Source organism: Cavia porcellus, unplaced genomic scaffold (genome assembly GCF_034190915.1).
Source record: "Cavia porcellus strain 051 isolate PalLab524CR breed Dunkin Hartley unplaced genomic scaffold, mCavPor4.1 scaffold_27, whole genome shotgun sequence".
In the NCBI taxonomy this organism is placed as follows: domain Eukaryota; kingdom Metazoa; phylum Chordata; class Mammalia; order Rodentia; family Caviidae; genus Cavia; species Cavia porcellus.
Genome location: NW_026947510.1, coordinates 33,575,793 through 33,603,586, shown reverse-complemented (window position 1 = coordinate 33,603,586; position 27,794 = coordinate 33,575,793). Strand labels below are relative to the sequence as shown.

At 44.3% G+C, this 27,794-nt stretch overlaps 1 protein-coding gene and 1 long non-coding RNA gene across 15 annotated transcripts in view; one reads left to right on the top strand and one right to left on the bottom strand.

The window, feature by feature from the left end:
• The window catches only part of LOC101787842 (uncharacterized), a 133,315-nt gene that overhangs the window by 76,274 nt on the left and 29,247 nt on the right, over positions 1-27,794 (bottom strand). The window contains exon 4 of the long non-coding RNA XR_010043848.1: positions 4,239-4,458. This is a non-coding gene — a long non-coding RNA (uncharacterized LOC101787842). The remainder of the gene's footprint in view (positions 1-4,238; positions 4,459-27,794) is intronic.
• Positions 346-16,344, top strand: LOC100732666 (microfibrillar-associated protein 5-like). Of its 14 annotated transcripts, none has more exons than XM_063238168.1 (11): positions 387-405; positions 790-954; positions 1,583-1,643; positions 2,506-2,541; positions 6,215-6,250; positions 6,602-6,634; positions 7,064-7,099; positions 9,623-9,652; positions 10,581-10,668; positions 11,417-11,490; positions 12,668-14,603. In XM_063238168.1, exons 3-11 carry the CDS (start codon positions 1,583-1,585, stop codon positions 12,763-12,765), a joined length of 492 nt encoding a protein of 163 aa, XP_063094238.1. In that variant the 5' UTR covers positions 387-405; positions 790-954; the 3' UTR covers positions 12,766-14,603. The 14 variants fall into 14 exon arrangements, 10 of the variants coding, with proteins under 10 accessions (XP_063094241.1, XP_063094239.1, XP_063094240.1 ...); XR_010043842.1 differs by lacking the exon at positions 387-405 and having other exon boundaries at positions 696-954; positions 2,451-2,541; positions 12,668-12,864; positions 13,172-16,344; XM_063238169.1 differs by lacking the exon at positions 7,064-7,099 and having other exon boundaries at positions 348-405.

Below are 27,794 nucleotides of genomic sequence, written 5' to 3'. Positions count from 1 at the left end.
AATTTTAAAAGAGGATTGCAATTCTTAGACCAGTTGGGCAGTTGAGAGATTTTGTGAGAGTCTATCGTAAAAATTTAAAAAAGAGCTGGGGACATTGCATATTGCAAAACACCAGGGTTTAATCCCAGTACCAAAAAAAAAAAAAAAAAAAAAAAAGCAACACAAAACAAAACAAAACATGGATGGTGGAGAAAGTGCCAGGAAGGAGATTAGAGGAATGATTCAGATGTGGGAGAAAGAGCCAGGCACAATGGCACACTGCTCTGATCCCAGAAGGTTTGAGGTCAGCCTGGCTACCAATCGAGACCCTGTCTCAAAGAAAGGAGAAAGCACAAAGCATGGTGACACACATCTGTAATCCCAGTGCTCAGGAGGTTGAGGCAGAGGGATCATTGCAAGTTTGAGGTCAGCCTGGGCTACATAGTAAGCTGAAGACTGGCTTGAACTAACAGACCCTGTCTCAAAAAAAGAAAAGAGGGAGAGAGAGGGAGATAAAGGGAGAGAGAGAGAGAGAGAGAGACAGAGAGAGAGAGATGAGAGAGAAAGAAAGAAAAGTTGTAAACCAATTATAGTGATGCCACAGACCACTTAGTTAAGAAGGAAGGGGAGGAGGGGAGGGGGGTGGTAGAGTAGTGGAAGGGTCAGTGGGGGCTAGCGAGAGTAGGAAGAGGCTGGCGTGGAGGGCACGTGCCTCTCTGGTGTGCTCAGCCCTCTGGCGTAGGGTATGAGAGGCTCTGCATTCCACTCCTTCCGTGGGGCCCGCAGTGACTCTGCCTTCTGTGTGTCCAGCCCGGCTCCCTCTCCCTTCCCACTGCTGCAGAGTAGGCCAAATCCAAATCCTGCCCAGGGTGGGGCTCCGCTCATCACAGTCCAAGCCCAAGTGCAGCAGAGTGCAGAGGACTCCACTCGGTCAGCAGCAGCACAGGACTCAGCAAACAACACAGTGCGGAGAGGGTGAGTCCTGATTAACACCCCAGAGTGAGAGCATGTGTGTGTGTGTGTGTGTGTGTGTGTGTGTGTGTGTGTGTGCGTGTGTATTTTGCCTCAGATCAGAACAGAGCAGACCCCTGCCCTGATCACCCATGGAATTCAAATGACAGAGACGGCAAGATGAAGTAGACACTGTGAAAAAGACACTGATACATGAAAGAAAGATTAGACATTAAGGAGGAAGAGGCCATCAGGTAGGGCCAAGAAGGAACTGTTTAGAATATGAACGTCTTTCTGAATGCAGGTATGATGATGATACTTCCTGTAATCTCAGCTACTCAGGAGGCTGAGGCAGGAGGATTGCTTGCACCCAGGCTCCTATAAGGAGACAAACCTGAGAAATACAGTGAGACTCTGTCTCAAAAAACAAAATCCTCTAATTCAGTAGTAAAGAGTGACAATAAAGGAAAGTGACAAAAAAACAGAACTGAGGAAGAAATAAATGTTGAATGAAATATAAAAAAGAGGGTTTGAGTCTTTAAAAGAAACCACAAAGGCTCCTGGTATAGAGGACAGAGACAGATGGGGCTCCCTGGGTGGGACTCCTGCACCCCTGGGGTCACACTCTGCCCTCTGCCATCTCCTAACTTAGATGCTGGTCTCGAGGCGGCCCAAGACGCTGCTGCTTCTCACAGCACTCCTCGTCCCCTCTGGTAAGTCCTCCCATGTATCCACTTTGCCCCAGTCCGTGGGCTCCTTGGTCACATGCGTGGGGAGCTGTGTTTAAGAAGGGTGGAGGACAGAGGTTGGGGATGAGGAGAAATAGGCTTGGTACTGAACACTAGAACAGCTGCTAAAGAGAAGGAAAGAACAGGCTTGGCGTCCCAGGAGCCGTGCAGCACAGTGACTGCCGATCACCCTTGATTTGGGACCAACGATCTGAAGGTTGTGACCCTGAGAGGAAGCTGAGACACATGAGGACTCCCAGGGACACGTTTGGGGAAGAGGAGCTGGCGCACAAAGGTGCCTGCACATGGAAAGACCACCTGATAGGAGCCTGGGCCAGATTTGAATCCTGCAGGAAAGCAGTGGGAACGCCTGCCCCAACACTCAGCAAACACGAGACAGGTGTGTTCACCCACACACCAGGGGTACATGCCCTGCCCACAAAAGGAAAAACTTCTTCACGGATTTCACTGGTTAGAAGAGTGGCCACTGAGATTAACTTGGACTTCAAAGAAATCCTGCTGTTCTTCCCTCCTGCCTTGTGGAGACTGAAAAGCAGTTTGTTTGCCTTGTTCAGTCGGGGAGCTATAGGAAAGCAGGAGAGCTCTGTGGGGGTGAGGGGGCATCCTGCTCAGGACCCCACAGAGTCCAGTGCTGCTCTCAGGAATGTGTACTTCAGTTACTTTGCACACACCGCCAGCAGTCTGAGCACAGTAAACTTTAAGCTCAAGACTGACACCACAATGGTAATGTGCAGCTGGTTCTCCTTCATGTTCTGGCTCCTCTCATCACAGGGTCTCTGGGTATGGAGCTCCGGTCACTCACACCCGATTTCTTCCTTTGCCGCAGGCTGGATAACCCCAGGCGTCAGCGGTCAGCAACAAGGTAGGTGAAGCCTTGGCTATGGGCTGTGTTGGGGTTCTTACCAGGACAGTGTAGATGAACTGTACAAGCTAAAAAATATGTGCTGGGATAGAGACCTACATGGCCAAGGCAGGAGAAACAGGATCCACTTCAGCAGTTTCCACAATCCTGTTATCCCACTGGTAAAACCTTGTCTTGTCTGGAGATCAAACCCAGGGCCTCACACATGCTCTGTCACTGAGTGACATCCCAGTGCTTTTTTAAAAAATCATTTGATGGCCAGGAATTTAGCTCTGTGGTTCAAGCACTTACCTGGTAAGCATGAGGTCATAAGTTTGATCATTTGGAGTGCAAGGTGTGCTGGCTCACACCTATAATTCCAGCACTCTTAGAGGCCCAGAGAGGAGGATTGCAAATTGCAGCCAAGCCTGAGCAATGTATCGACTTAGCGAGATCATGTCTCATAATTAAAAAAGAAAACATGTTGGGAATCGTAATTCAGTGCAAAGATGCTGGATTCGATCTCCAGTACCAGGGGCGGGAGTGAGAGTGGGAAAGTTCATTCATTCACTCATTATTTATTCATTCATTTACTTACTTATTTATGCTGGGTGATCACTGAACTGCATCCTTACATCTCAGGAAGCACTATTCTACCCGTGCAACAGTGGAAAAAGTAAAATGCAGAGAAAGAGTAAACAGTCATTTTGGTACTACAGTGAACTTGTGCACAACTGGACAGAACTGGTGGTTTCAGCTCCCAAGGGACCTTTTCCTTCTGATGAGGGAAACTCCACCCTGCCTGAAAGCTTTCTGCATAATCCTACTTTGTCTCTTTCCTTCTCCCAGGCCTTGGGAATTAAAAGATTCAGCACAGCGGTACGGAACCCCCTAAAGGGTCACAAAAGCATTTAGTGGGTCACGATTTTTTAACAAATTAAAATAAAACTAAGACATATATCAGAATGTGTTGTATGTGTTATGCAGAAATGATGTATTGTTTTATAAAATTTTGTTTCAGTTTCATGTGTTTGCATGTAGGGCCCAATTATTATTGTTGTTGATGTTGTTATTATTATTATTATGAGACAGTCTCATTATATGGTTCAGGCTGACCTTGAACTCAGTATGTAACCTAAACTGGCTTTGAACCTGCAGTGATCTTCCTGCCTCAGCCTCCCAGGTACTAGGATTACAGGTGTGTGCCACTGTGCCCCGTGGACCCAATGTAATATGTATTTATTGCTGCAAGTCTTGCTACAGAAGATAAACACGAGCCCAATATGGTGGCCTCTGCCTGTAATCCCAGCATTCTGAGGCAGGAGGATCACAAGTTCAAACCCAGCATGAGCAATTTAGTCACTTAGTGAAACTCTGTCTCAAAAAATAAAAACGGAGGTGGCTCAGTGTGAAGGTCCTGAAGTCCTGAAAAAAAACAAAAAGGATAAAAATGTAGAAACGAAATCTTTTTTTCTGCTGTTAGTTGAAACAGCTTGATTTTGTGAACCTAGGTAAGATTTCAACACAAGCCAAACTAAACATCTGAACTGATTTCTCCAGGTGGGCTAAAAAGACCAGTCCTGTTTTATGAGTTTAGGAGGCTTTTCTAGCAGAAACAATTTAGCTTATGATGAAAATGGTTCAAGTTTCCTTTACCAAGACCGCTAAATCCTCTCCTGGTGGGAGCTCGGGAGGGGGTGGGGGGGGAGCTGGTTTACCTGAGAGCGTGCAGAAAGGCGGTGCTCCGCGCCGATGTCCAGGTTGGACGCACTTCCACCCGCAGCTCCGCAGCTCCGCAGCGCCGTGTTCTTGCTTGGTCACTGGGTTGGACCCGCGACGCCTCCACAAGGGAAGGAACTGGGAGGGGTCGAAGTCCTCCCGGAGTTTCACCACCTTTTAGTCTCCAGAACGATGCGGGTCAGTGATTTTTCAAATATCCTACACCAGGATTGGAACAGATGTGGATTCCTCTTAGCAAAAGCTGTTCTGGAAGGACGCTTATCCTGAGTGTTCAAGATGGGCCGAGGGCTGGGGCGTAGTCAGTGGCAGAGCAGTTAGTGCTTGATCAGACCAGATGTGCAACGTGTGCCAGACCCTGGGTTCCACCCTCAGCACCGAAAAAGAAGAAAAAGTATCTATCTATTGTATCTGGAATTTAGAGAGGGGAAAAAATACAAAAAGACAAGCAGAGGACACTGGAATGCTTTACTTGCACCTCTCGGGCAATTACCCATAACTGACACGCCTTTATGAAAATGTTTATTCTCAGTAGATTTAAATCTGAGTTTAGCCAGGGCTTAGCTCAGCAGCTCAAATGCCTACCTGATATGCTTGAGGTTGTGAATTCCGTTGCGGTATAAAAATAACTTTTTTTAGACTCCGAAGAGTTAAAGGAAACTATCAATTTGCTGACCTCTAGTGGAAAAAATGGATTATGACTACAAACTACACTAAACTGAAGGTTAATTGCAAATGAATATTTGCTAAATGTAGTGTTTAAACAAGGGTGGAGCTGTTCTGTAATCTTAGCACTTGAGAGACTGAGGCAGGAAGACGACCCCAAATTTAAGGTCAGGATGGGCTGAATAGAAAAACTTTTGTCTCAACAGAAGGAAAACAAAAAATTAAACGTTATTTAACAAGATAGTTTGCGGGCGTTTTAGGTGTGCATGCTCTCTCTTACACACACACACACACACAAACACACATGACAAGATAGGTATATTAACTTGACTGCTTTACTGTAGTAATTGTTATTTTGTTTATGAATACCAAAACATGTACACCTTAACAAAATACATCCAACAAGAATACATATACTTAAAAATGCAGTGAAATGTTAGGCTGGGGTGTAGCTGAGTGGTAAAGAATTTGCCTGGCAGGGGCTGGGGATTTAGCTCAGCGGCATAAGCCTTGTAAGCAGGCAGTCATGAGTTCGATCCCTGGTACCGATAAAAACAAAAAAGACAAAAGAAAAAAAAAAAAAAAAGAATTTGCCTGGCATATCCAGGGCTTGGGTTTGATTTCCAGTACCACACACACTCACACAAACACACACATATGTATGCACAAATAAATAAAAACAAAGTAGACTTAAATATGATGCATTATTAATACTGCTTTGTTGTTTTGTGAATGAGGTTCTCAAATGTAGTTCAGGCTGGCCTTGAATTCACTATGACATGCAGGCTGGTCTTTTTTTTTTTTTTTTAACCAGGGATCGAACTCAAGACCTCATGCTTGCAGGCAGGCTAAGTCCCCGGCTTGCAGGCTGTTTTGACCTTATGGCATCCCACTTGCCTCAGCCCCGAATATAGGTGCTCACCACCTTGCCTGGATAACACTGCCTTGTTATTTCACTTTTACTGTGACACAGTGGACTGAGGAGGTAGTTCAGTGGTGGAACAAGTGCTCAGCAACTCTGTTTAAGGCCCTAGGTCCCATTCTTGGCACTATATATATATATATATATATATATATATATATAATATTCAGGGTATTTGCTATCAGCAATTTTAATTTTATGTAAGTATCACCTAAAGGACATCAGTCCATTGTAATTATTGCAGACAGATAAGGAAAAACAGGTGTGGGATCTCTGCTGGGTGCTGCACTAGACAAGTCCCATTTCAAGAAGTACAGGAGTGGAGGGGGATAGAGAATTCTCAGAAAATGCTTTCTGATTTCTTTTCAGATGATGTGACTGAAGAAACATTCACAGATGATCCTAGTAAGCTGCCTCTTTGTTTATTTGCTGTCATAGTGGAGACAGAAGGGTTGAGGGAGGTATCTGCCCAAAGGAAAATAAAGACTGCAAGAACTTTGTTCTAATGTTAGTATATGCGCTGCAGAAGTGAGCACAAGACTGCGAGACCTTGGTGGGCACTGTGAGCTCCTGTCCACCTTAGAGGCCACCGGTGCTGTGAACACGTCTCTTACTGCCTCTCCCATTTCTTCCCAGTCATCTGCATGAAGCAGTTTCTATCCTTCTTGTCTCCTTTTAGATAATCATCCTTTTGTCCTCTTCTGTTAGCTGCTTTTCCGACCTACAGTTTTCATTTCTTGTTTTGTGTCTTTGCAGATCTGGTGAATGATCCATCTACTGATGAAACAGGTAAGTTTTATGCGAGTCCATAAAAAAAAAAAGACTTGATTTTACTAATAGTCACAGTATTTATTTCAGCTCTTGAATTAATTCTGTGATCTTAGTTCTGCCCAAAAAGGCTGCAGGAATGTTGTTCAGTGACAGTGGAATAGGAGGAAAGAGAGACATCCCGGCCCTCTCAATGGAACAAAGTAGATGCATAGCTAAAATAAGGCATGGGTAATAAAGGCTTCCAGAACTTAGTTTAACATCAGCCGGGCCGGTGTTCCTCAAAACACCTTTGCAGCTAGTGTCAGTGAATTCGATCCCCTTGGACATGGCCCATAGATGCTGCCGTGGCCTTGCCCTTGCCCTGCATCTCCACTCTTTTTGTCCTCCCCTCCCTTCCCCCTTGCAGTCCAAAGCCCTCCTCACACCTGCTGTTTTGTGCCTTTTCAGTTCTGGCTGATATCGAGCCTTCCACAGATGACCTGGGTGAGTTCAGATCTGGGATCCCAGGGCCACCGGGATTTTCCTGGAGTCTATTAAGGAAGACAGCACAGCTGCCAAAGCAGCCCAAGTAGGGAGAATTGCAGGTTATCTAGCACATTCTTCCAATAGCTCCATTTAAATGAATGGCATTTTAGACCCCAAACCAACATGACCTGTGCTAGGTGTTTAATATGCACTACACTGAGAAGGGAATTTTCTCTCAGTTTCCAAGACTTGGGAGGGCAAAGCAAGATGGAGATGGCCAAGGAGGTGAGGGTCCTTCAGCCTCAGGGAACAACAGTGAGTTCAAAGATGCAAAAGCAAAATACAGTTGGCACCAGAGGGGAACTGAGATTTTTAACTGGTAAGGGACACGGGACAGCAGTAGGAAGTAAGGAAAGGAGATAGTAACTACCATTTATGGGTTTATTTTTGTGGTACTGGGGATTGGACCCACGGCCCCCTGCATACTAGGAAAGCACTTTACTACTGAACTATACTCAGATTTGTTTTAAACAAAGAGCTTGCTGCTACTTAATAGGATTATAAAGGTGAACAAAGCAGTTTTCTTGTACTGGCTATCTTCATCTAAGAGACGAGCTAGATGAATGCACAGGCAGTTTGCTTCAGGTCCACAACAGTCATGATAAAGGTGAGCAAAGGGAGCTGTGGGACACAGAAGGGGCCCTGGGCAGTGCTCAGGGCTGAGGTGGAAAAGGCTTTGCTGCAGACCAAGCTGCTTCCTGGAAGGTGAGAGGAGGATCAAGAATAGTGGGGATACTTGTAGGTAAAAAAAAAAAATGCAAGAGGTGCCAGGTGGAAATTAATGACCAATTAGTGTCTGGTCCTAGTGGCTCATGACAGTAATCCCAACACTCTGGGAGGCCGAGGCAGGAGTCTCACAAGTTCAAGCCTAACCTGAGCAACTTAGTGATTTGATGAGAACCTAGCTCAAAACTAAAAAACAATAACAAAAATCTGGGAATGGAGGTCAATTCTGCAAGGGAAGTGTTTAATCAGACTGGTACCCAGGAAAGATCACAAGGCACCCCCTGCTTCTACCTGGCCCTTTGGGGCAGTGTGCAAAACTGATTTGAGCAAGATCAGTCTGGAACCTAGGAAACCACCAAGGATGCTGGGCAGCTTCTCCATGAGGGACAGCAACCTGAGGCGAGTAGGGCACGACAACACAGCAGGAGAGCAGGCTGTCCCGGTGCCATGCATGGGCGGTTGGTGGTACCATTCCCTGAAGAACAGCCCAGACTGGCAAAGGAAAAGCTATCAGTTTGTGACATCATGAATTTGAAGAATCTTTGGGGAATTTAATAACACCACTTGCATAAGAGGGCACTGAGATGAATCACCCCGGAGCTTATGTGTGAGAGTGTGGCCCAGAAGCAGACTTGGACATGATCGGCACTGGGACCTGCCTTGGTCACAGGCCGGATGAAATCACCTAGCACCCTTCCTGGTGCCCCTCTCTCAGAGATCTTCTGACATTTGTTTTCCCAGATGACTTTCTAATACACACTCCTCAATCAGTTCTCCATTCTGCAAACTAAGCCTGTATTAACCTTGCCCCTAAGGTCAGGTTCAGCTAAGGACACGACCCTCCCTATACTCTTAGCAAATATCCCATGACGATGCATCTGGACTATAGGAAGACGTTTTCTCCCTAAGGAGAACCTTCTGCTCTCTAGTGATGTCTTCTCCTTGGTGCCTGGGTGAGGCTCTTTGGGGCATGTGGCTCTTTGCTTGGTGTCCTTACCAAACTTGCTTATTGCTGGGCATGGTGGCACATGTCTATAGTCCAAGCTACTTAGCAGGCTGAGGCAGAAGGATCACTTGTTCCCCCAGGTTGGAGGTCACCCTGAGCAACATATGAAACACTTTCTCTAAAATTTAAAAAAAAAAAATATTTTTGGCTCTTTCAGTACTAGGGATTGAACCCAGGGCCTTTGCTCTGAGCTATGTTCCTAATGCCCTCCTCTTTTTGGGTCATATTTTATTTTCATTCAGAGTCTCACTAAGCCACCAAGTCTTGGCCAGGGTGGATCTGAACTTGCAGTCCTCCCATCTGAGCCTCCCAGGGTGCTGGAACCTCAGGTGTGTGCACCACACTCCACTTTGCTTTTTTTTTTTTCTTATGAAAACTACAAAGATTTTCACTACGCAATGAATTTTTTCATTGTGAAACAGGGAAAAGGCAAAATTCTATCCTTTTTTTTTTTTTGTCTTTTTCTTTTTTATTGGTACCGGGGATCGAACTCACGACTCCCTGCTTGCAAGTCAGGTGCTTATGCTGCTGAGCTAAATCCCCAGGCCCACAAAATTCTATCCTAACACAGCAATCTCTTCAGTTATGTGGATCCAATCAGCCCCATAGAGGTTTTTAGACTCTGTTGAGTTATTAACTCATTCCTTCCCTATTCATGACTACCACAAAGGGGTCCCAAAAAAGACAATGTCAGTTACAGATGGTGACTTCTAGAATTAGTACTAACTAAATAAAATTTTGCTTTCCAGCTTCGACCAATGATAAAAACGCCACTGCAGGTATGGTTACTTTTTTCATGTCTTTTGCTTAGGCTTTTCTTTTTTCCTGTGGACCCCTTACCTCCCGATTTCTTTTTTTCTTTTTTCTTTTCTTTTTCTTTTTTTTTTTTTTTTTGGTATCAAGGATCAAACTCACAACTTTGCACTCACCAGGCAAGTGTTTAAGTGGCCGAGCTCAACCCCCAGCCACCTCCTGATTCTTTAGACAGCACTTTGTTCACCATCTGGCTTATTTCTACTTCTTCCTCACAGAGCGTTTTTAGTGCTCTTCCCTCCCCACCCTCAGTCTTGTTTATTTGCCTGTTTCAGATGAGCCCTGCCCTAAAAGTCACTGGGGAAAGAGGAGACCATGGTGAATGATCCCCAAACCTTCTTTTTCTCCTACCTCTGAACTTTATTAAGTGGGTAATAGACTGTAAATAAAATCAGTTTGATGGCAGAGACTCATATCACCCTAGACATTACAGGTATAAGATATATACCCTATATATACAGATACAAGACGCACTGATCATTCTGATCTGCAGCTGGGGTGGAAACAGCTGGAAGAGCACAGAGAGGCCTGCCAGGAACGCTCATTCTCCAGAATGAGATCATCAGTCTTTCGGTTTAATATTTCCGACTGCACCTGAATAATCTTAGAAAGCCTTTTTTCCTAGAAGAGCTCATGGAGATTATTTTATGCTCTTCTGCTTGCAGGTAGGGAAGCACCTAAATTTCATCTGAGTCAATTTCTCCTCCTCCTCTCTTTCCCCCTCCCACTCCCCTCCCCTCCCCTGACCTGGGAGCACACACCCCCGGCTGTGTGGCCCTCTGTGGTGACTGCTGGGTGTTTCTCCCCACTCTAGCTCCTTTCCCCCAGCCTCTAAGCCTCTGTTTTCATCTGCCCAATTTTGATCTCCCTGTGCTTTGTTCTGTGCTCCTGCAGAGTGCCGGGATGAGAAATTCGCTTGCACAAGACTGTACTCGGTACATCGGCCAGTCAGGCAGTGTGTCCACCAGGTTTGCTTCACCAGGTGAGGCACGAGGCCCTGGGAGGTCCTTCCTCATTGAGTAGTATTTTCCTGTCAGTATCCACTTAGTGTGTGCTCACCATGGAATGACAGTTACTATTTCTATTAGTATTTTGGGAGTACCAGAGACTGAATCCACCCACACTGAGCTACATCCCCAAGCCTTATTTATTTATTTATTTAGGCAAGATCTTGCCAAGGCATTAAATTGCCCGTGTTGGGCTCAAACTTGCAGTTCTGCTATTTCAACCTTTCACAGTACTAGCACTATAGACACCAGGCTGAAACTGCAATCTTTGATGGGCAGAAGATTTTAGCATAATCCCCCTAGCTGTTCCTCAAGGTTCTGGCTAGCAGCTGGAATCTGGGGTGAGGGCTGGCTGATAGATGCTAGCAGGCTGTGAAGATGGGGCTGCAGGAGGGAACACTGGTATTCTGATTTAATACCTGATAGAAAGAGGCTGAGGCAAAGACCTGGTCCCAAAAGTAGAAAAGAACAGAAAGGAGCACTCAGCTCGACACTAAACAGTCTGGGAAAGTTGCACTAAGAATGGTGTGTAACACATTCCGTCTCCTCCACTCTGTAGAAGAGGAAGAAAGAAGAAGCCTGAAGGCTTAGGGACATCAGATAGGGATGGGTGGGGAACACGTGAGTTGAAGAGGCATCCTAGGCCTAGGCTAGTTCTCCCTCTCATGGCTTTTTCTGTCTTCTTCTCACCATGACATTGGGGTGACATTGGGATGGCGGCAGTGTACGGCGCACGTACATCATCAACAATGAAATCTGCTCCCGGCTTGTCTGCAAGGAGCACGAGGCCATGAAAGGTGAGATGGTGTCTGAGTGTACGAGGGGAACGACAGATTTGGGGATGATAAACAAGGCCATGGCGCTGTTGCATCTCAGGTCTGGTTTTGGGGGAGCCTCAGCTTCACTAACTCCCATCAGCCCCTGCAGAAACCAGCCCCTAAAACAAGGCCAGGATTGTGTTTCATGCACACACACCCCTAACAAAACTGCTGGACCCCTGGATGCCTTTCATATGACATGAAACCCTGTGCTTCTGTAGAGTTTTCTAAAGCTCTTGCTGCTTTAAAGACCCCCAGGAAAAGGATCCACGTACACGTTCCTGCCTCCAGTGCATTTGGAGATGGTAAGGTTTGGATAAGGTCTACAAAACATACACTGTGGATGGGGCATTTAGAAATCAACTACCTTATAAACAGCTCAACAATGAAAGGAAGCATGTGCATTGCTTTCTGTGAAATTGCCGAGGTAGAAAGACTTTGTAAGAACACTTTACAAGGGTCCTAAGTGTGGTTATAGACCATGTGTGGTGGGAACAAACATTTCTCACCTCATCCATGGACAGCCCCAAAGCTGGGCTGCGGTCGGGGACAAGGCCACAGACACAGCCCCTTCTGACTCAGCAGCTGCCTGGCTCTGAGCTACTGAGTAAGAGCTGGACTCACCATTGCTGGAGAAAACTTGCTGCTGGCCCCTGGTGATTTGTGCGAGCCACCTGCTGGGGAACCACCTCAGGCCAGAAGATGAGTGTTTGGGACAATAGACACTTTCAGGTGTCTCAAGGGACTTGCTAAAGTTAGTTGTTTGCACACAGTAAACACCGAAGGGACATGGAATGACTGGACCCTGTTTTCCACTTAGCAGGTCCATGACTAGCAGAATGGGGAGTTGGGTAGAAAGGAAACTACCGTTCCCTGACCACCTGCACTAGGCACCTGGCGCACATCAGTACTCACAGATACACTGTGGAGGTGGGCATTTTCATGCTTATTTTAGAGAGAGGGATGCTGAAGTGCATAGAAGGAAAGGAACTTTCTAGTAAGTGGTAAGTGACTAGTAAGTGGCAGAGCTGAGGTCTTACCCAGATCTTGTTCTCTTCAATGTTCTCTTCAATGTAGTCTTTTCTTCCCCTTCCAATGAGAGCCCTCCTTTGTCTCCTACATCATCCCCCCAACCTGATACCTGCTTCCCCTGCAGATGAGCTGTGCCGGCAGAGGGCAGGTCTGCCCCCAAGGCGACTCCGCCGCTCCAGCTACTTCCGACTTCCTCTCTGTGACAATGTGGATTCGCAGTGACCTCTGGACTGTGATCATCAAGGAAGAAGAAAGCCGGAACATGGGAATTCTGCTTCTCCATCTGCTGTCAGTTAATCCAGAGACATCACTATTTCCTAAGTCAGTCTTCCTATAGTGTCTAGCTGTTGCCTCTGCTCCCTAAGCTTTCAGAGTCTGATAACATTTATCTCTGTTTTCAGTACTTTAAATGTAATTGTTACATAGTTTTGCTGCTTCCCAAAATCATAGGCACAGTGGATACGTGATGACTTCCTGACTGGAGAAACATTCTACATACTGTTTTCAGAAGAGAACAAAATTTATATATATACACATATATGTATATGTATATGTATATGTATATGTATATGTATATATTTTTGCATTAGGCCTTGGTTTAATTTCCTCATCTTTTGTTACTTTTAAGGTTTTCATTCTATGAATCTCTGCATTTGGATGCACTGGAGCCTAGATATGCTATCACTGCATTCATATATATATATATATATATATATATATATATATATTTGGCGGTGCTAAGAATTGACTGCAAGGCCTCACGAATGCTAGGTAAGAGCTCTAGGACTGAGCTACAGCCCCGGCCTTTTAGGTTAATAATCTTAACCATTAAATGTGTTGGAGCGAGATCTTAGGTGGAAGTGCTGTTCTTGCCTATTTTGGCTGGCCATAGAGCTTCAACTATTTTGCATTTCTGGCTTCTAGATCAACCTCCCATCATTCCTCCATATTCATTTTAAATGTTTAGCTTTGATTGTCCTAACTTCTGCCTGGGAGGTCTTTTAAGGAGAGGTATGATGGTAATTTTTATGGTCCTACGAGACTGTCCAACACAGCCAAGGATTTTATAATCTTGCATAAATACATGAAGACCTAGGATTGTGCTCTGCCACACTTGGAGGCTGGGGCTACAGAGAGAGGACAACACTGGTTATAGACCTTGCACTCTAAATTTCAGTTTGTCATGCCTTTGTCCCATCAAGAAGTGGGGTGGGGGGCTGGTCCGAAGGTAGTGAGTTATCTCAATTGATTGTTCACAGTCAGTTCAGATTGAACTCCTTGTTCTACTCTTACTCCCCTTCTCACTACTGCACTTGACTAGTCTAAAAGAAAGAAAGAAAGAAAGAAAGAAAGAAAGAAAGAAAGAAAGAAAGAAAGAAAGAAAGAAATGGGATGGGGAATGAAGCCTGGTTTTCTGATTCATGTATTATTCATTACTATCATCATCATTATTATTATTATTATCATGTATTATTAGTATTCACGTGCTGCAGGTGGCCTCCTCCACCAAGCAAGTTAAACTTCTTTTGAGACTGCACCCATGTTTCTGACTTCCCTCAAACTGTGCTTGTTCCCCATCACCACTTCCCCCCTGCACAGGTACAGCTTCCTGTGCCAGTGCCTTCTAGAATATTCTGACTGGGTCCTAAGAAGGGAGGATGGATCCAAACTTCAATAGGCAAGCAGAAAACTTACCTAATGTTTAAAACGAAAGGGGAAAAAGTCACTTACCTTGGCTCTCTCCGTAACCATGAAGCCTCAGGTAGAGCTGTATTTTTCTGATGAGCCTTGGTTTAATTTCCTCATATTTTGTTTTAAGGGTTTCATTCTATGAATCTCTGGGTTTGGATGCACTGGAGCCTACATATGCTGTCACCAACCACATTCACAGCAAGCCTGCATGCTTGCTTTGCCCTAGGTATGGACAGCAGTCCAGCAACGCAGCCAGTGCAGTCCTGGGGTTGAACCCAGGGCCTCCTGCATGCTACACACTCTGCTGCTGAGCTACTCTCCCTGCCACCAAAATCCCATTTTAATAAATGACAAGCATTTACCATGAACTCTTCCTTCAGAACTCTTCCTTCTGAATAATAAAAACTTTCCATAGAAGCCAGTGGAATTCACATGGGAACTAGGAGACAAAGGTTACATATGACAGTAGGGGTTGGATTCCTTTCTGTAGCTGAGGAAACTAGTGAAATGAGGCTCAGATTCTTTTCTTCTTTTATAGTGCTGGGGATCGAATGCAGGCAAGGACCCTACCAAGGATCTGCATCCTCAGCCCTTTTTATTTTATTTTGAGACAAGATGTCACTAACTTGCCCAGGCTGCCCTCTAACTTTGAGTCCTCTTGACTCAAGTAGTAGGAATTGTAGGCACGTGGCAGGACACCTGGCAATGACTGGGTTCTTGCTGCTGAACAACTTACGGCCTGGAGCTGTAGCGCAGAGGCAGAGCACTTGCCTACCATGAGCAATGCCCGTAACCCAACAAGAAAAAAACAAAACAATCACACCCCCCCATGAAAGAATGAAAGAAAGGAGAGAGGAAAAATTTCAGTTCAATGCGATTTGCACAACTGGTAAAAGAGAAAAACCCCAATTCGTATAATCTCTGCTACACATAGTATCTAGAATTAAATATATTCATATGTAAATATAATAAAAATGTTGTAGTGACTGTTGAGACACCATGGGCACAGATTTTCTAAGAATTTCTTCAAAATGCTCCAAATTTGAAGTAACGAGATGGATATTAACTAACCTGATTTTTTTTTCTTTGTGAGATGGAGTTTTACTAGGCAGTTCAGGCTGGCCTTGAACTCACTTTGTAGCCCAGACTGACATGGGCCTCACAACAATCCTTCTGCTTCAGCCTCCTGAGTGCTGGTATTATAGGCATGTGCCATCACGACTGGCACGATTAAACTGATTTGAACAGTGCATATAGTGTACATGTATTGAAATCTGAACACATGCTTCATAAATATGCAGTGATTGCATGTTAATAAAAATGTAAGCAAAAAGTTTAAGGAGACGGAAATATGAACTACCTTGATATGATCATTGCATGCTACAGACATGTACTGAACTAGTACACTGTGCCATATGTTAGGTCTGAGAAAGGGGGGATGGAGAAGGAAGGAAGGAGTGGGGAAGGAGTGGAGTGGCCGACGGTGGTGGCTGCAAAGATAAGAAGTATAAAATATAAGTAACCTTTATTTTGGGAATGCGGGGAGAGACCCCCCCAGCCCCCCGGGGCGCAGCATCTCCACTCCGGGGCCGCGAGCTCTCTCTGGAATACACTCTCTCTCTTGAACACGTGGAGTGAGGCCCACAAGTAGCCTCTGTCTGGGGTGGACCCTAAGGGGTATTAGGTATTCACAGGTAGCCCATTGGCACACGTTTGGCGCCAGAGGTAGGTTACTAAGCGCAGGGGTATAGGGTTACAGGTAAATCTCTAAGGGGCGGGGGAGGCAGGAGCTCCTTAATTTGGCTGAGGCTTCTCCTGGTTAAAGTGTCCGGTCTGGGCCAGCAACTCTTTCACCATACATCTGTATATTTAACATGATAATCAACAACTAATAAATCAATTCAATGTTTATTTTAGGAAACATTTTTAAAAGTCACTTTGTTCTTGGAAGTTGAGAAAATACAAAAAAGAAAAAACAAAGTTCTCATGAGCAGGACTCTCTGATGCCTATTGAAGGAGATATGTCTGACATCTCCAGTGGGTAGCACTGTGGTGTATGTATTGCAAATTAAATATTTAAAAATGAATTTTTACCATTTCCTCTCAGAATACACTGGCCTTTGGTCTGGTTATTGCTTTCTCTCTTCTTGTCCATGTTTACAAGAAAGACCTACATTTATGCTCTTTTTTCTGGTACCAGGAATTGAACTCAGAACCTTGCATTTTTCAGGCAGACACTTGTTTGCCACTGAGCTAAATTCCCAGCCAATTTGTGCTCTTTTAACCCACTTCCAAACCTAGCACCAGGATCTTTCCGGTGTCTCTGCTCTGTTCTCTGTTCCACCCTTCACAACTCTGCTGCTGCCCCTACAACATCTCCAATTTATTTTCCCTCCTCCAGATATGGGCCCTTTTCCTTTTCTGCCCTTTTCAATTTGACAGTCTCACTAGGCGAAGTTTCAGGGTGTACTCTTACTTTTGTCTGAATTTCTGTGTTTTACCATTTCTCATTTTCTAATGTTCTCTACACTTTTTACTTATTTATTTATTTATTTATTTATTGTTGGTTGTTGGTGTTGCTAATTGGACCCAGGGCCTCACACTAGTTATGCAAGCACTCTCCCCTGAGGAACCTCCTCAGGCCTGGAATTTGTATTTTAAGGGAAATTAATTATGTTCCATTAAACAACGGATCTTCAGTGTTGGAATGAAAGGGTCTGGTAAACATATCCACCAGGGATTGAACGCTTTACTGACCTCCTGTGCAGGCAACAGCCCCATCTCCCTACTGAGAAGGCTGGCACTTACTTTCTCCTCCCAAATTGAACTGACTCCACTGTGAGCCTGACTTTACCCACATTTCATCCCTGTGACTCAAGAAAACTCTCCGTTCTCCTGGAATGAGCAAGCTGGAAGCTCAAGTGTGCGGAGCTGTGCTCACCAGAGCTCACACTTTCCCTTAGTTTCATTCTGACTCAGTGTGGATGGTGCAAACACCAGCTGGTTTCTCACCTCTGGCTCCTACTCCGGTGACATCAAGCAGTGGGCTAGTGGCTGCAGACCGCAAGCTCCTCACAGCTTCAGAGTGTTTGAGGCAAAAGTGAAATGTTTAACCAAATACTGCACATCTGGTCAGAAAGCGAGGTGACCGCGCACTCCGAGGTTCCTCCTCCTTTGGTCCCTCTCCTGCGGAGAACTCAAGAGAGAGGACGGTGGACGACGACAGGCAGCATCCAGGGCAGGAAGACGGGGCTCTCCGGTTCCTAACTCCAAGTGCATTTGGGAAGTGTGGGGGGAGGGTCCTGAGAGATGGGAAACTTAGGATGGAAGGGAGGAGCCGGGAGCACAGCAGGAGGAGGCGGATGTCCTTAGGTTTTGTCAGCTCCAAGGAGGGTTTGGTTAAAAACTTGATGCTTGCTGCCATTCAGCGTTCTTGGTGGCTGAGCATTTTCACTATCAAGCAGCAGGGAAAGTGTCAGGTCAGGTTCTCTGTGGGAGAGACAAACGGGAGCCACAGTGTTTTCTCTTTCTTGCCTTTTTTTTTTTTTTTTTTTTTTTTTTTTTTAACAAAACCAGTCAAGCAGCACCGGAAGCAGCAAGCAGTAAGACAACTTCTGGGCAGAACCCGCGACGGAAAAAGCAAATGTTGTTTTTAATGAATAGACATGCAGAGCCCACAGCTTCCTGTTAATAAATTGAGCTTCCTTTTATCTCAAGCCACTTACTATTTTTTTTTTATAAAGTAGTTGATAATGGTTTTGTGTTTTTTCAACTTGGCCAATCAGTTTGAGGAAGGTTCTAGTTTCTTCCTAACTTCAGGTCCTGCAGTTCTTTTCTTCTCCTCTTTCTTCTTTTTTGCTTTCTTCTGTGCATTTAACCAATTGTAAATTTGTACTGTACAGCATTGTGGGAGAGCATGATTAAATTCAGGTAAAAATGTATGATCAAAAGTCAGGATGCCCGCATAAAATTCTGTGAGATTCACCCCACCAGTGTAATGGATGAGCTTGAACAAATACAAGGAAATTCTTTCTCTTCTCTTTTTCTTCTCCTCCTCTCCTCTCCCCTCCTCTCCTTTTCTGTTCTCTCCCCTTTCTCCTCCCACCCCCACACTGGTAATTGAATCAGCCAGCCAAGTACTCTACCTGTAGCTACATCCCCAGCCCAGGAGATACTTTTACTTATTTACTATTTTTATTTTTCAAATCCATTTTATTTCAAGGAGAAAAGAAGAAGAAGAAGGAGAAGGAGAAGGAGAAGGAGAAGGAGAAGGAGAAGGAGAAGGAGGAGAAGGAGAAGGAGAAGAAGGACAAGAAGAAGAAGAAACTAAAATAAAATTTCAAAACACATCAATTAGGGGGCAACAATGGTACTTACATTATGCACTGTCCTCCCCAAAAGTATGTGCATTTAATGGAAAATAACCTGAATTGTACTTGGGGCCTGATGGGTATTAAGGTATCAACTATGCAACTGTGCACTATTTCCTAATGTATTCAGTCTCAAATGGTGAAACATGAGGAGTTACAACAAAAGGTAATGAGAATGGTACAGAAAAATATTTCTTCCCTTCACATTTTGCACAAATGTGCCTATTGTTTTGAGAAGACTGGCCTTGAACTTATGATCCTCCTGCCTCAACCTCTCTAGTCGCAGGCATTAAAGGATTTGCCACTGCATCTGATTTACCCATCTAACCTTGAAAATGGTAAGATTTAGGTGGAAGAAGTGGAGTGTGGCACACACCTGTAATCCCAGCACTTGGGCGGCTAAGGCAGGAGGACAGTCGCAAAGTCAAGGCCAGCATGAGCACCATAGCAAGACCATATCTGGAAAAAACAAAAACAAACAAAAAACCCCAAAGCAAAACAGTGTTTTTCACCCAGTGCCTGCCTGGCAAGTGTGAGCTGGTGAGTTTGATCCCTGGTACAAAAAAAAAAAAAAATTCGATACATGTGAATGGGGCATCTAACCCCCAAATCAATATAACTATAGACTGAAAGAAAGCCTACATTTTTGCATTATATTCAGTGTGACACAAAGGAATTGGTAGTTGTTGCAGTGCAAGCCTCAACTTGGTACTCACTAGCTGCATGATCCTAAACAGACAGCTTCTCAACTGTGAACTGACTGCCTCGTGAGCAGTCCTGAGGGTTATTAAGATCCTACGCTCAAAGGTTCGGCACCTTTAAAATGATGAAGTCCATGACGTGGGATCTGGGCTGCACACCTATAATCCCACCCAGCTGAAGGCTGAGGCAAGAGGATTGCAAGTAGGAACCAGCCTGGGCTGTTTGGGGAGGCGCTATCTCAAAGTAAGGGAAGAAAGTTCCAGGATGTGGGTCTGAGGTCAAGTCCCTGCCTAGCATGAACAAGGCCCTGGGTTCAGTCCCCAGTACAGCCCCCCCAAGGCTTATTAAGTATGTGGTAAGAGTATAAAGTGTTGCTACTTCAGCCAATTGGTTTCTGTAACAGACCTGCTGTATCCTTCAGTCCCTGCACCAGCAGGGCCATTGGCAGAAGAATTCCCTCTGCTGTCTGGTGCTTCTCCTCTGTCCCAGGCCCCCTCCCCACCCACTGCCGCTGCACTTCAGCTCCCGGTTCGGCTCTGCTTAGACCAACAGTCCAGAGCAGCTGACTGAGCTCAGTGCTGGTGGAACAAGGATGCCCCGGGCCTTTGCCTGGCTCTTGAGTTCCCAGATATTTCTGAGTAAATCTGGGTAGTTTTCAAATGGAAGTGAAATTTTCATAACATAAAATGAATCATTACGTCAAATGAATTGTTTTTGAGTGGCATTTAGTAGATGTACACTGTTTTCCAATCACCACCTCTGTGTATTTCCAAAACTTTCCCCCATCCTCAAAGTAGGCTCCATATCTTTCAAACAGTCGCACCTGTTCTCCCCTCTGCATCCCCTGGGGAACCGCTGATGGGCTCCGATGTCTTCCTTCTGGAGTTTCTGTTCTAGTTGCATATTTCTCACCAGCAGACTCAGACGCGGGGCGACCTTCATGTCCACCATAATTATGATTTTAGGCTTATCTGAATGGGTCAAAAATAAATAATTACAAACCATATCTAGGACTTGTTTCTCAACAGGGAGAACTCCAATGTATTCTAGGATGTAGGCATTCCCTTAAATTGGAAGAAATCAATACTGTGGGAAGCCGTCACACAGAATGAACTTGCTTCGAGCTCCAGTGCACAGATGCGTTAGTGGTAGTTTTTGCTAATTGTCCATGGGAGGTTCACATGCCCCTTCCCACTCTGGCAGCAGAGGAAAAGACCTTTTCAGTCTTTGTGGTAGATGTGCTGGTGGGGGAGGACAAGGGCAGCATTGGGGCATACGGGGCTAGGAAACCAGGACTGAGCATGAGCTAAAGAATTTGGATCTGTGTTGAGGTGGTACACACCTGTGACTCCAACACTCTGGGAGGCTGAGGCAGGAGGATCACAAGTTGGAGCCCAACTTGTACACTTTATCAATGTAGGGAGACACTATGTGAAAATTTTTAGAAGTTAGAAAAGGGCCAGGGGTGTAGCTGAGTGTTAAAGGCCCTGAGTTACATCCCTAGTATTGAAAAAAAAAGGTGGAGGAGAAGATGTATTGGCAGCAATCAGTTTGATAGGTTGCAAAGCCTATTAAGGATTCTGAATTTTCAGTAAACCAAGAAGGGCTGTGATTTAATCTGTAATGACTGAATGAGTTATCATAAAAGAAAGGCAATGACCCACACAGACTCTAAAAAAGACAACCAAGGAAGAAAAAAATGCCAATAAAGTTCTCAGAGTAGAGGGTGACCTGATCCTAATGTCTGTGAAGAGCATTCAGACAGAAATACCCCTAGCGTGGAGAAGGGCAATTCTACAAATAACATTGCTTCTAGGATGCTCTGCTTTCTCTAGGAATTGGGACTTATCCCCTTCAGAATGATGTCTCCCAGGCCTTGGATTACTGCCATTCCTTACATTATTACCTTAGCACACAAACATGAAATACAGAGTTTGGTCTTTGGAACATGCCCACCCATAAAGAGGAAGTCCTGGGAACATTACATGGCATTGAAAGACCTCTTAATTTCCCCCCATGCACCCACACCCACTTCCTAATGGAATATGAAGTCACCTAGTCATACGGTTTTGGGGCTGGGAGAGTGTGGAGGTTGTCTAGGCCTGTAGTGACCTGATGCTTTGGAATGGTGGAAATGTCAGTCCCAGCAGAGTGGAGAGCTGTGCTAAAGATTTACTGAGCCAGCTCTGGAGGATTAAACTGGGATCTGCAGTTTTACACCTCGCTCAGGATGAAACGTGAGAACCTTTAAACTGCTCACTCACATTTTCTTATTAATCAGAAAGCCCCAAATCATAGAGCAGATAACTTGTTGGTGGTTACAATTCTCATTTTCAAAATATATCATTTTCTAAACATAGCAACAAAGATAATATTTTATATGAGCATTCTTTATGCAGTATCATCTATACAGTAGGCTAAATCACTTGTTTACATTATCTTTTTGGTCTTTTTTTGTTTTACTTTTATGTTTTTCAGACAGGGTTTCACTATACAGTTCAGATTGGTCTTGAACTCACTTTGTAGCCCAGGCTGGCCTGGAACTCACAGCAATCCTCTTGCTTTAGCCTCCCTATTGCTGGGATTACAGGTATGTGCTACAATGCCTAGCTTTTTTTTTTTTTCTTTTTTAAATTCAGTGTTTTGAGACAGAGTCTTGCTGTCATACCCAGACTTGCCTCAGTCTCATCCTAGTCCTGTGCCTCAGCCTCCCCAGTGCTAGGATTACAGGTGTGCACCAGCATAGCTGGCTGTTCTAACTTTCTGAGAGCCTCAGTGCTCTGGAAATTGGATGACGTTTCCCATCTCGTAGGTTTAAATGCAATAATATATGTCAGAAATATGTCAGAACTTGGCTGAAGTAGGTGTGCAATAAAGGTTAGGTATGACTACTAATATGCTGACATTTTACACATGCAAAACCTGAAACGTGCCATGAGGTTAGTCACTGAAAAGAATGTGGAGGACAAGTGTCACAAAGTCAAGCCCAGCCTGGGCAGTTTAGTGACTTTGCAAGACACTGTCTCAAAATTTTAAAAAATTATTTTTAAATTCAAATTTATTTGTGTTTGATTATCCTATTTCTCCAAGCTATGCCTTGCATGTGCCTGATCAGGGAAGCTTCCTTGGCTCACTTTCCCATCACAAATAACTTGTTCTGTAGCCCTTTAGCCTCCCGAGTGCCCAGAACTCTTGTTTACTGCTCTTTCATCCTCGAAGAGCTCAGGCAGCTGGCGGCGGAGCTGAGTCATTCCTGTACGTGATGAAAGCTCTGTCCCTCCACTCGCTCAGACGCCAGAGCACTTCAGTTATGTGCCTGGCAATAAACTGAAAAAAACAAAAATCGGGGAATGCAGAAGTTGAGTTACTCCCAGAACCACACTTTCACCCTCAGGCACCCTTTTTAGGTTCCTTTAAAAACAACAAAGTATTGCATTGAGCAATCTAGCTGTGTCCAGAAATAGCCGCCTACTGTCTGGGAGCTGGCGCTGACACTCAGGAAAGTGCCGCCCACAGGTGGCCTCTGATGGCCAGGATGAAACCCCTCACCTGCCAGTCTCTCGGTGAGCAGTGGTCAGGTCCAGATGGCCAAGACTGAGGGACCAGCCGGGATTTCCAAGTCATGTTCTTTTTACTTCACTAAATATAAAGTAAGTTGTGCTGTGGTTTTCACTAAGTAAATGAGGGTAGTTAGTAAGGAAAAGAGCTGAGGGCTGAACAACACCCAACAAAATTGTATTTTGTTTTGTTTTTGCTCTTTTTGAGATGGTCTCACGTATAGTTCATGCTGGCCTTGAGCTCACTTTGTAACCCAGGCTGGTCTCAAACTCACAACAATTCTCTTGCTTCAGCCTTCCAAGCACTGGGTTTACAGGCATGTACCCCCATACCTGGGCTCAAAATTGGCTTTTACTCCCCACTCATGCTAATTTCCAGGAATTGAAAATTCTTTTGTTTTAAAAAGAGATAACGATTTCCCTTCAGAAGAATGGTGAACAGAAATAGGACTTTGAAAGAAATAAACTATTTCTGGGATGATGGAGTACATCAAATGAGCCTAACATTTGAGAGGCTGAGGCAGAAAGAAAACCTCAACTTCAAGGCCAGCCCCTCAAAAACAAAAACAAAAATTATTTTCTTATGCTAGACATAATTTAAAAATTATGCCTCAGTAACTTAAACTTTTTTATAGTTATATGAAAGTTATTTGGTTGTAGAAATTGTTAGAAATTTTTCCTTAAGACAGGTGTGGTGGTACATGTTATGCTCTATGCTTATCGCCCTAGTAACCATGTACCTGGAGCACTGACCACATTGTTATAAATTTGTTATAAATTAACTCACTGCATAGACATGCTGTTCTATAATGCGTCATTCCCCCCACCCCAGTAACCTGTTTGCTGTGTCAACTTTTGTTCCCCTTGTAAGAGACAAATGATGCTGTGTCAACCATTGTTCCCTTCATGAGAGACAAATATTCCTGGAGTTGGCAGACCAAGGGCTATGAACTAGCTAACCACCCACTGTAAAATGCCTCGGACCTCAAGCAAAGAGAAACAAAGGCCCACCTTGTTTCTGTTTCTCATCACTATTTACTTAATGATCAATGAGCTAATCATAAATGAACCATAAAAATCAGTCAAAATTCTAACTCAGTTGCACAGCTTTGCAAATTCTATCTGCACTGTGTCACTGGGCCAGCTAAAATAAAAGCGCTTCTTTTAAAAAGATGTCTTGCCCCGTTTTTCATCATGGGGCCTTGTTTTTTGGGTGAGTTACAATAGTACACATATGTAATTCCAGCTTCTCAGGGGGAGGAGTCATCCTGGGCAACAGAGAGAGACTCTATTTCATTTTATTTTTTCTAAGTTTTCCTTAAGAAGCTCATATAGGCAGGGATGGAGGCACATGCCTGTGTTTGCAGCACTTGGGAGCCTGATGTAGGAGTCAGAAGTCTAAATTAGGCTGGGCTACATAGCAAGACCTTGTCTTAAAACACCAAAAGCAGACTGGGTGTGGCAGCACATGCCTGCAATCTCAGCTCTCAGGAGGCTACAGCAGGATTGCTGCAAGCTTGAGGCCAGCATCTCAAAACACATAACCCAAAAAATTAAGGAAGAGGAGGAGAGCTTAGGGATTTAGCTAAATGGCACTAGCACTTGCCTGGGAAATGTGATGGGAGGTGGTGTGTTGGATCCCCAGTTTCAAAAAAAAAAGGAAGAGGAGGAGGAGAAAGACAAAGAAAAGAGGAACGAGGAAGAAAAAAAGTAGCTTCTTTGTTCAATATATTCCCTCAGAAGTAGAAAGGATAAGAAAAAAGACAAAGGAAAATATGAATCACATCTCAATATTTTTTTCTCATCATTGCTCTGCTGTGGGCAGTCATTCAAACCAACTAATCTGCTCCTTGCTGCTAAAGCAGACACAGTGAATCCTCACAGTACAGCCCTGGATCCTGTGGAGGGAGAGAAATTCCACCAGGCTCAGGCTGCACGATCCAGATGGCAGCTTTCAGGTTCACACACTAGCTGAGGAGGTGGTGAGTGAGCTCCCTAGGGAAGGAGTCTTTCCCCGTGAAACCCATTTCCCATTAGTCTGGACCAGTGGAGGTGGCCCTGTGTCACGAATGTCCCGCGAGCACCCAGAGCCCTCTCTGTCTGCCAGCACATGAGCCAGCTCACCCCAGACTTTGAAAGTGCGGGGCTGAAATATTTTCCAAGTCTCAAAATACATTTAAAAAACTCTCCAATAGTTGCAGACAATCCTACAAGCCACCAGGAATTCTCCAAGGAACTTTCCAGCACTGTAGCAGCTGCAAAGGAGGATTTCAGTAGCAAATTTTTATGGTTCTGTAAGATGGAAACAGCCCCGTGTTTTCTCCTCCAGATAAAGCCAGATGTGAAGAACTTGATCTTTCCTGCTTACACCAGTTAGATTTTTGGATATCCAGAAATGGATCTATTAGAATTTCAAGAAAGCTCTATCTGGAACAGTAAATTCTATGAGCTGCATGCAACACTTGGGAAGATGGAGCGTGAAGGGTGACAAGAGCCAGCACAGCTGGTGGCTCTGAAAATGAAATCCTTAAAGTGTGGCTTTGTCTGCCCAATTACTTCACGTTAGTGAAAGCACTTGGGATTGCTTTTCTGACTTTATTGGGTCATGTTTTTGTTGTTGACTACAGGCATGTGCCACCACACCTGGCCTGTATGGATCATCTTATGCTTGTGAGCAGCAGTTTTCAGCTTTGAATTCTATCAAATCTGATGCAAGAAACAGACTAAAAGGTGACCTGAGTGCTGCATGTGTTCCTCTCAAACTAATGAACTATGAACCAAGCCTTGACAAATTATCAGCATGCATACAGCAGCAAAGACCACATTAACTGTGCAAAAGCACAGCAAATGCAACTTTTGCCTCTCAATAGAAAGCTGTTTATATCATTGAAAACTCTGACACTGTGTTTTTAAGACAAAAATGTTAATATATGGATTTTTTTCCTTAAACTAAAATCTCAGTATTCAGTTTTAATTGCAATGTTGGCATTTAGAGATAATTAAGTGGGTTTTCAGTGACAGTTTGGTCTCTTGGTCTCTAAAAGATTCAGTATCACTGTTCTAGCCTGTCCTCCAAGAATTCTCTGTTCTGTCCTCTCTATTCAAATCTTAACCCATTCATCTACTACCATGATCACTGCTATTGTCACATTGCAGGACTTTTACCCAATGTTTGAGATGGAACTCAGGGCCTCACATATGCTTGGAAAGTATTGTACCATTGAACTAGTTTGCTAGCACTTAAAAGTCTTTTAAAACTAAAAATAATATTTCCCCTAACTTTTATTTACAGGAAGGTATGGTTTGTATATCTTATGGCCTTTACTTCTCCTAGATTTCTGAGTGTGCTCTCAGATTTCAGCCTTTCTCCAGCTGTGCAAGCCTCACATTGAGTAGAACAGGGCTGGATGAACACTAATTCATTTTATTTTATTTTGTTGTTTTACATTTAGATGATAGGTTCTCATTATGTTGCCCAGATTGACTTGAACTCCAGAGTTATCAGCCCTAGCCTCCTGGGTAGCAGGAATTTCAGGTATGTACCCCCACACCTAGCTTAAGTTATTCTTTTCTATTGTTGTTTGAGTACTTTGTTTATTATAAAAGCTTGCAACAGCTTTATAAATACTTGAAGGACTATAATGCACATCATTATTTCCTTTCTGTGTTTACTTTCTGCTTTCTCATAATAAACTTGCCATAATATTTATGGCAAGTTTTTCCTTTAGGCAAAGGAATACTTTGAGCTTTTAAAAATGTTCATAAATTTCTTTTTTCTTTTTTTTTTTGTCTTTTTCGTTTTTATCGGTACCAGGGATCGAACTCACGACAGCCTGCTTGCAAGGCAGGTGCTTATGCAGCTGAGCTAAATCCCCAGCCCCTATAAATTTCTAGTAAGAACATTTTTTCTTTGTTCCCAGAGACAAGGAACAGCGAAACAAACAGAACTCTTTTCTCCAGGACTCTCATTTTCCCATACCCAGCACCTAAAGCTGACATTTATACTTGAGAACTTCTTCCTCCTCCTCTTCCTTGTGTTACTGGAGATTAAACGCAGAGTCTTCACATTAAGCTACATCTCATGTCCTTTTATTTTTTATTTTGAGAGAGGGTTTCACTAAGTTGCTAAACTGTTCAGGCTGGATTTGAACTTGCAATCCTCTTGCCTGGGCCTCCCACAGCACCAGCATGCCCAACTGAGATCTGTAAAATATACAAACCGCAAAGGAAGCGTCTCAGAACCCAAGGGGCTATCATATACGCACCTACAATTACTGCATTTATTAGATTCTGCCAACACCGTGCTGGATTTGCTTTGTAAAATGGGCTAAACAAATATGCACAGGGAAATCCATCAGACGAACGCCCTTGGCAAAACATACCCATATTTCAATTAGATGTAGATTTAATTACTTGCAATATCAGCTCTATGTTTTCATGTGCTTGTCATCGCCTTTCCTACCAGAAGCACTTACTGACTGTGCCTAGCGATGTAGCCCCACGCAACTCTAAAGGACACAGTAATGCGCTAGGGAGGATCCTCGCCAGCTCTGGAGACAAACATGGTCAAATCAGTTAAGATCTTATCTTGGTCTGTATTCTGCTGCTGTAACAGAATACTGCAGACTGGGTAAATTGTTTTCGAAAACAGAAACTTACTTGGCTCATATTTTGGCGGGCTGAGAAGTCCAGGAGGTTGAAGCCAGGAAGAGGCCCCAATTGGTAAGGGATGCCTGCGCATGCGCGTGTGCAGAGCAGGACAGGGACAAGCAGGAGCCTGAGCTCTTTGTAACAGGACCTATTTCTGAGGCCTCCGGTTGGCTCTTGAGACACAAGCGCTGCTCCATTCCTGAAGGCTGCACTCCCCAGGACCCTGCTGCTCAACACTGCCACAGCGCAATTAGATTTCAACGTGGGTTTTGGAGAGGAG